We start from the raw sequence: 9634 nt of genomic DNA on the forward strand, positions 1-9634 counted from the left end.
TAGGGCCCATAGTGTTTCTTCAATTACATTGTAATGATAGTCATACATCATTGTTTTTGATATGTCCAGTACTGCAAATCTGAAAAATAATAAAATGTGTTAATAAATGTATGATAAAAGTGGTAAAAAGTATATTTACCAATATATTTAGGTTTATCGAATCTAATAATTTTATTCTCCAAAGCGACAGCGTTTAGGTTTTCATTATAATTGGTACAGTGTTTGAACGTACACTTGTTTATAAGTTTTTGCAACCTCCTCTCACATGAAACCAACTCTATCTTCATATCCTTCCTCTTCGATTGCATAGTCTTCCCTAGAAAATAAAAAAAACTGTTAGTAAAATAGTTAAATTCAATAAATAAAGTAACATACCAAATATAGCGTTATTCATTAATTTGAAAAAGTCTTTCTCAAAGTCATTCATTGCCTTCTTCCTCATTTCAGTGTTTAAGTTAATGTAATCTGCCAACCATGCAGACTGACTGAACTCTAAAACTCTATGCACCTATAAAATAAGAAAAAATGTATAAATCTGATTAAAAGCTTTTAAAATTAAAATATTTACTTTATCAACTATCAACCCATTTTCAATTGCCTGCTGGAGGTTCCTATAATGTATAATATAATTCCTCTTCTGTTGAAACGTTGCCATCAATTTTTTTACCTTCGAGCCTGGTGGTATACCATTTTGCGCTAGGAAAGGCAGGTCGTTATGATGATCGTGCAAGTGTTGTGGGTATGATACATCGACTTCGTATACTCGACCCTTATCTGACGTTGGTGACATCTCACTCAATCCGTTCAAGTTGGATTCAGCCCAGTTGAAGTCCCCGTATGGCATGTACTCACTCATAGCCCAACCATAGAGATTATTACCTGAAAAGTTTAAAGTTTAAATATGAGAAAATTTAAAAAAAAATAAAAAAAATAAATTTACTTACAGTCCTGATATATCAACCACGATTTATCCTTAGTCTTGTCATAGTCTGGGGTCTTTATATTATTCGCCTTCGCGTACCTCATGCTTGCCTGTACCAATCCCCCACGAATACCTATACAAATATATAAGATTATTATATATATATTTTAAATAATATTTAATACTAACCATTTTCAAACATTAACAACATGTCATAATCAGTCAGCAGCTGCAACTTTTGTCCTGTAAATTTCAACATTGCGTCAAAGCTCAGCCCGGGTGCGGTGAAGTAGTGTGTTGCATCCAAATTGTATGTCTTCATACAGACATCACGACAATTTTCAAAGACGTCCGCCAACAATAAAACGTCGATTTTTAAATATAAATCAGAATATTCGCCTAGCGTCCTGCAACCAAAGTGGTCCCAGACCTCCTTTGCATGCTCAAAGTCACTCTCCTTTATCCCGGTCTCCGTCAACGTACTATAAAACTCTCTTTTCCTCGGTATTCGTCTCTCCTCCAGCCGCCCCCAACTATCCGTGTACTCGTACGGGTACACCCCCTTTCGAGTCACGAGCGGCACATTTCCGGCGACAAAATGTTTAGCTGTCTCACGGAAGTTCTCATGTTCGGGTGTAACCAAATTTTCAGCCAGGGACGACAATCTCGACGCCATAAAGCTGAACGTGTCGATAAACCGAACACTGAAGGTACTACTTATATATTTCGAGAAAGATATAAATTTCTCTTCACTGTTCGGTATAATGTTGATAGCCTGGGTGTCATAACCAAGTTCAGATATTATGAAGTGCGAGTCGTAGTTTGAGAGATTATGAAAAAAAACGGGGACAAATTTAGGCTGTTGTAATTCAAAGTTACACCTCGAGCACAATGTCTGCCTAAATTTGCCTGTCAAATGATCATGATCCCTAACCTTATCGCCCCCGGCTAATATGCAATTGCATAAGTTACACAGACTACACTCTTGGTGTGTTTTTTCTTCGCCCTCGGTCATGATTAATGGAATATTCGTCTTCATTAGACCTTCGATTTTCCGGGCCACCTCAACTATCGTCTCCACAAAATGTTTCGCCACGTCCTTCCTGTTTTCACTGTCTCTGTAGATTACCGGCCCCGCCGGTATCTCGTGTTGAAACAATAACTCTGCCGGCACGTCCTCGCTCGCCTTCACTAAAACCCCGTAACTCATCGCTTCATGGTTCTGAATAACCGTTGTACTCCCATCTCTCTTCTCCTCCGTTTTCACCAAGATCGCCTCAAAATCAGCGTAAATTACAAGGGGGTGTCTTTGAGTGTTTCTCCACGCTTTGAATTCAGCACACTCCCCCTCCTTCGGCATCTCAGGTAAGATAGGTTTATGTCCCCCACAAATCTTAATGTGTTCCTTCAACGCTGACTGCCCACTTAATTTGTATTTGCGAATCACACTTTTATACACAATGCACATCTTGTAAAATCAATACATTCATCTTTCTGCTTAGAATCGTTAATCTATCAATAGGAAATAATTATTCAAGCGATATATATGTATATATAAATAAATAATAAAATACAATTACAGAATATAATCATATATAAAAAAGGTAGCGATTATCACATATTGTCACAAAATATTAAGTTTATTATAGTTAGTAAGTATATAATAAAAAATTTGCTTGTGCCACAAACAAACTGTCTCTTAAGCAGGCAATTGATAGTTAAATGTTTTCATCCTGTAAAAATGTTAATAGAAAAAATAACTTTTTTTTTTTTTTTATTTATAAAAGTTTATTTACAATCTATATTTAATATAATACAATAAGTAAATTTGAGTAATAGAATTTTTGACATGAGTTCACATGATAAGAGAAAAAATATCCATTGATATTACTCTTCAGTTAGTGTAGAAAAAATAACTACAAACTATTTTATATCTTCACTTGTCAAATATTATCAAAATTCATATCTTACAGGAAATAGACCAATCTGTCCTTGAACATATCTATCATTTTGACGGCCTGCCTTCCTGAGGAACATTATTATATTCCCATCAACATTTAAGGTTTGTACCTACTTGTTGATGAATAATTTGAGTTTTTATAAACATTTCTTGTTATATCATAAATTAAACTATATTCTATGATTTACCTAGATATTTTATTAGTTATAACTAATAATTATTAATATTACATTATATATTTATTAAATACTAAATTTAAAATAAAGTACTGTATAATATTGTTGTGCTTGATGTATCTAGTTCTACGAAACGTTGATTTTCAATCACTGTCGACTTCACTAGGTATAATAAGCAAAATATACCGATGAAAGCAATGATTAAACACAAATGATAGATATTGATTATGTAGAAGAAAATATTATACACCTTTATAATATAATGAAACCTATATAATATTAGAGTTATAGAAAAATAATATTAATGGGAAAACCGCACGTATAAAATTCCATATACCTATTAGGGTGTTTTGATATGTGTGTCAACAAAGTGGAGAGAAGCGATTTCAAATAATTGGTCTTGTATTCACACTCAAAAACGCTCCTAGGTCCAATTTGAGTCAATCGGTATCTTTCAACATATCCAATGAGAAAAGTTCTCAATTGTTCCTCAATCTCAGGAAACTGTTGAACATAATTAATGATAGCCCTAAAACCAACATTAATATCATATTTAAGACAATCTGGAATCCAGATTCTGGACAACCTCTGTGTGCAGGTAAATGTGGTAGAGCTAATACCTAAAATTGTGAAATTAAATATAAAAAAACTTCTATAATGCTTATACAACCATTCTCAAAACTCTGACTGGCTACTTTGAAAGTTAATACACACTGTTCAATTTCCGTTTACTATAGCCTTTGAAATGAAATTCATATACATTCGAAGATTGTATTGAAAATGCCATTTAAAGTCTACTATTTTTACTTATATATGCTTACCTGGCAAAAATGAAACCATCAATTCTTCAATTTACTTCCAGGCATTACAGTTTGAACTGAATTCATAAATGACATTTCAAAATCAGTTATAATACATAGTTGTTCTTAATGTAATGGTAGCAAATTACGTACAACATTCAAAAGTGCTTGGTAGCTGTCTTGATTCATAAAAATGAGGAATGCATATGCTACGTAACTTAAGATGCAACACCCCATATTTGAGTGTGCCCTTTTTCCAGATACTTCAGTATGATCGTTACCTTTTTGGACATACCTACTCAAAATATGTAGTAGTGCGTTTGAGAGCACTGAATTTCGGTTCTGATAATAGAACTCATCTGAATATATAATTACAGTTTTTAATGACTTGTATATTGAACTTCGGTTCTGTACGTCGAGTACAAACAATATATGGTATGTACACCAAGCACCGTGGTAGGGTAACATACCGGCCATAGGTTATAGATATACATAGTCAAAAAAAAGGGAAAAAAGGATGTTGTGTACAATCAGTACTGCCTGCGTGTACTTTCAGATACGTTCCCATGATATGATATGTAAATTGCCATTAAAGGTGGTCGAAATGGAACAAGAACACTTCAAATCTTTGTCAACTTTTCTCTTCCGACCACGGGTAAAACGTAATGTTGAGATAAAATGGTTAAGATATGACAAGCAATTTGGTATTGTTCAATTTAAATACTCATTGGATGAGGACACTCCATTTCGTTTATTGGATTTAAGGAAAGATGCGATTAAAACTAGGATTTAGGGCCGAGTTAATTCCTAATGGAGCATTACATTTAAACTCACCAAATACCTATAATTGTCCTTTGGCTATTCAGATCAAGAAAAAAAAACATCTAATCAGCCTTCCTCTAATAATAGATCCAATTTATCATCCATTTAAGACATCATTTAAAACTAAAACAATAACTGAAGTAACTCCAGCCTCGGAGACTGAATCTAAATAATTTTTGTTGTATTATTTTGTAAAATGTATTATTTATAATTTGTATCCAACACTATGATTAATTATTATTTATTGTCTTTTCACGCTGTGTGGTGTATTTCAATTTAATACAGTCCACTTTTTAGTATTGAAAACTCGCCGAAGTTGTTAATTATTTATTAATATTAATAACCTATATCTGTAGACTGTAGTTGAGTAACTATTACAGTACACGACACAACAACTACATAATCCAGTAATAGCATTAGTCCTTTATTCATATTATATCATATCATTTAAATACAAGTATGTAGCAGGATATTAATAATTCAAATTTAGTACATATAATTAAATATTTTGTAAGCCGCCGGATAACTTTGTACATTGGTACGAACACCGCTAACCAGTGGTTCAATATATTAAATGTAATTTTCTTAATGAATCAACAGTCATTACCAGACATTTAAAACAGATATTATTTAACCAAATTAGGTGCTAAATAACTAAATAATTTAATACCTAATTGATGGTTATCTTCTGTGCCAAGTTATCTGACGACAACTGTACAATGCCTTAGTTATTAGCATTTTATATATACACATCCCCCAACATATTACTCGGTAGGTTATAAGTAGGTTAATATAATTAAATAAATACCTACAATAGAGTATGGTAGTGTGACGTCATCATAATGTTATCACGCCGTGATAAGATTTTTTGGTTCCAAACGAACACATTCCGTATGGGTTTTTCAAAGTGAAATACAGTTTTGAATTTACTACTTAGTATTTATACTTCATTGTAAGATAATAGTAATAGTGTTTACTTAATACTTATCATAGCAGCGTCAATTTGGATCAAATTGCATTGTGTTTAAGCATTTTTTAAAGAAGAAGTAAAGTTAGTCAAAGGGGGTGAAAATGCATATGAAAGTGGCATGTGAAGGAATGTATTTTTGTAGACAATAATTTAAAAGGTGTATTTCAAGCTAGTATGAGGTATCAGACATACTTTATACAAATAAACCAATAAATAATCATTTATGTAATATTTGTGTTTAGTATTTTAGGTAGTAAGACGTACAGGACAATATTTAAGTATTCACAATAATGTGGTTAGCATTAATCATATTGACGTATACTATTACATATTAATACTTACCTAAAAGTCATGATGTTAACAATTCTTTATAATTAACTTAGATATATTTCTCTGGCAATGGTGACATTATACGTGTTAAATGTGAAGAAGTCACAAGATGTCCAAGAAGCCTTGTGCGATGCCATCATATGACATTATTAATTTTTGCAATTAAAAATATTTCAGTAACTTGTGCAAGTTATAATTATAAAATAATTTATTATTAAACAACACGAAAGAATGTAATAGTGAAATCATTTCAAATATAGGTTGTAGTTGGTCAAATAGTTCCTCCACCTCTTATGACAACAAAACCAATTGATGCACTTTACACTGTACCTGAAAATATACAAATTACTGTGCTATAGCTACTTTTGATAGCAATAACATTGAATGATATATTTTCTACACTTAGTCAACAGAGTCATAGTATTATTGGTTTAACATGGGTACTTTCTCCTGAACCATTGAAATAGAAGATATTAGATCTTCAGAATTTGAGAATGCTATAGATAGAGAACGGTATTTACTAAGTAAAGTTAGGATGTCAGAAGAAGAAATTAAAAGTTTAGCTTGACAAACCATTGGACAGCATTTAAATTAAATTTGAAGAAGGTAAAGAATTACAGTTAGTAATTTTAGACTAATATTAAATGCAATTGAACGTACTAGATACCCACCATCTCTTTTATATTATATTAAATACAATATAACATGTTGTATAATATAGAGCAGGGGTGGCCAGCCTGTGGCACGTTTTATGTTATTGAATGGCACGCTAACGTCAGATAAAATAGCATATAATTTTTAAATATTTCTAAAATAAAGTAATGGTTTCCAATTTTAAATAAATCATAAAAGTCGTAAAAATTAAATTATTCAACAATTGTGTCAAAATAACATTAATAAGGTTAAATAATGATATAACATATTAATAAATTAGATTATTATTATCGAAGTGGAATTTCCTGATCATTGTTCCGATACGACAAGTGTGTCAGTCGTGTAATCGTTTGCGTCGTAGTGTGTATGATCGTGAAAATGGCATCTAATAAACCAGGTAGGTACTTCAGGTTTAGACGTAAAACAAAGTTATAAAGATGTCATTTCTTCGGGTTATTTTAATAGGTACAGAAAATGTTCCAAACTACATAATCTAGCGTTGAAATTGGTTTGTAGATTTGGCTCCACATACATATGTGGAAAAAAGGTTTTCTTGATTTTAACAAATACCTACCTACTCATTAAAAAAAAATAATGCTAATATCTTCAACTAAACTTTAGCCGAATTACGAAAAGATGATATCTATCAAACAGATTCAAAATTTTCATTGAAGAAAAATTACTGCAATTAAATTGTCATATAAATAGTATAAAATATCTAAAATGTATATTTATGTATAGAAATAAATATATTATATTGGGTATTGTAAAGTAAGTAATACATATTATTTTTTGTGGCACATTGTCACTTTTATGTTTTGTATGTAGAGATCACAGTGACCTTTTCAAACTTTATCATAAAATATATTATATAACTAGTAGTATAATATAAAGTAAAATAACTTTTTATTACTGGAAATCCCCTATGTAGACATTTTCATACGTTTATGCTATTATTTGTGTGAAAAAAATGTAGTCTGTTGACAGTCCCTGAAGTGTCTTTAATGATATAAAAATTTGAAATGGACACTTAAATCCAACAAAGGCGGTGACAAATTACCTTTCAAGGGATATACATATACAGTTAAGTACAACGGTATAAATCATATTACATGGAAATGTTCAACAAAAAATACCACAAATTGTCCTGCAATAGGTACTAAAGATTAGTATCTTGAAAACTAACCCTTCTGTAACAATAGAACATAATCATCCTGCGAGCAAATCTGAAGTAAATGCCATGATAGCTGTATCAAAAATGAAATTAGCTGCAATGACATGTTGTGCAAATTCAGTCGAGATTTATGCTCACGGTGTTTCTGGGTTAGACGAATGTTCCAAGTCAAAGATGCCGCTAAATTCTCTTCGATTGTGTGCAGTTTACCAGATTTTGCGATTCGTAAACTTATCAGGTACGAAGCGTGCATAGCTTTTTCATTGACCTTGGTAAACTGTTCCTATGTACTCACGGTTCCTATGCAATTACGATTCCATTGAATCACGATTCCTATGTAAACAGAATCCCATGTATTTTTAATGAAAATGTAGAGATAGCTACCGGTGCGGTTGTATAAAAATTATTGCACCTGCAGCCACAACATTGTCACGACCAATGCCGTCTTTGGCAAAACGGTAAAGAAAGTATTTCCACTGATAAAAACCATGCGTCTGGGACCAAAATACGGCAACTTTAATCACTATTTGGGAATCAAATTAAAAGAAATACCAAGTTATACTTTTATTTATTGATTATTACAAGGTTAATGAGAAAAATCGTAGCCCTCCAACATTTTCAATGGATTTTTCAGCCTATGCAATCAACATTAATTAATTAACATTTAAAAACATTTGTTCGTCAATTTTGAATACCTGTAACAGTTTCTTCATCTGATTCAGTGTCTGATAAATTGGCAGGCATCATATATTCATCAAACTCTTCCAAAGATCTTCCTTTTAGATCATGTAGTTTTCATAATTCCATGGCCAATAAAATTTTGCTCGCTCAACTTATTTTTAATGTTTCGTCTGGTAAACAATAATATTCTTTGTGGATTGGCAAATCGTGACCCATAAATTTTGCAAGTTGTTGCCTATCGTTTGTACTTAAATTTTATAGCTGCGACATTGTTGTTGTATGTTTCCTGAGCTTTGTTGATGTTAACTTAGGTGACAATGAATCACATTCATTGGCTGCCTTCCTTAGGCAGTATGTACCGCGATAAAAATCCACATAAGTATATGGAATTGTATAAAGGTACTCATTTTGTTCAAATATATTTACAGATTTTCTAATTTTTAAAATAAGATTTATTGAATTTTTTCATAATTAGTGCAAAACTGGAACAGCTCTACCTTTTTTGCCTCTTATTTCGAATCTATGGAGACGGTTGGCCAGTTTTGTAAGAGATTTTTGTATTTCTTCTTGAATTTTATCTGTGTTTCTTGTTAATTAGTCTTGAATCATATTTCGATTAGCTTCACCAGATCTGCGACGATTTAGGAGAATTATTTGTGTAAACAAATTATGGCACAATGTTTTATAAGTATCCTGATTAACTTCTCCCTTTTCTATAGAAGTTCTTACACCATAAAGTTGATTTGATAAATAGTTGTGTAAAAGTGTTGTCTTTAGCATCTGGTAAAGTAAATGATTTTTTGAAATTTCTTTGCAAGCATTGGAAGAAATAGAGAATTTCCAATCTTTTTGGAAAACTGGTTTAAATTTTTAAAATTTTGAAATTCTTGTTCAGGAACTCCTTTGATAATGAATTTACTTTCTAAAATATTTGATCATTGAAGTAAGAAATGGCCTATTTTTAGAGCATGGATATATATAAGTATTTTTTCCTCTTGGTAACCACTTAATTGTTTAGCTGCTTCTGCAATAGTAGCATACTATTTTACAGTGGCGTACTTAGACCTGAACTTTGGGGGGGGTTTTAATTTTTTATTTAACATATTAGATGACGTGACACCTGAAAATAACAAAACATATCGTAC

At 31.7% G+C, this 9634-nt stretch overlaps 1 protein-coding gene across 1 annotated transcript; it reads right to left on the reverse strand.

Annotated features, from left to right (window-relative positions):
- Positions 1-261: 261 nt before the first annotated feature.
- LOC103308039 lies at positions 262-2390 on the reverse strand. The gene is made up of 5 exons (XM_029485075.1): positions 1112-2390; positions 945-1055; positions 668-879; positions 431-508; positions 262-333 (listed from the first exon to the last, which is right to left on the reverse strand). Exons 1-5 carry the CDS (start codon positions 2388-2390, stop codon positions 262-264), a joined length of 1752 nt encoding a protein of 583 aa, XP_029340935.1.
- Positions 2391-9634: the final 7244 nt, after the last annotated feature.

This window comes from Acyrthosiphon pisum, chromosome X, assembly GCF_005508785.2.
Source record: "Acyrthosiphon pisum isolate AL4f chromosome X, pea_aphid_22Mar2018_4r6ur, whole genome shotgun sequence".
Classification (NCBI taxonomy): domain Eukaryota; kingdom Metazoa; phylum Arthropoda; class Insecta; order Hemiptera; family Aphididae; genus Acyrthosiphon; species Acyrthosiphon pisum.

Bases quoted from the DNA above. Each gene is read 5' to 3' on its own strand.
- LOC103308039 (XM_029485075.1), bottom strand. From the start codon at position 2,390: ATGTGCATTGTGTATAAAAGTGTGATTCGCAAATACAAATTAAGTGGG. The intron at 880-944 runs GTAAGTAAATTT...TAAACTTTTCAG, and splicing joins GTGGTTGATATATCAGGACT to GTAATAATCTCTATGGTTGG. The intron at 334-430 runs GCAATGAATGAC...TTTTACTAACAG, and splicing joins ACACTGAAATGAGGAAGAAG to TTTTTTTTATTTTCTAGGGA.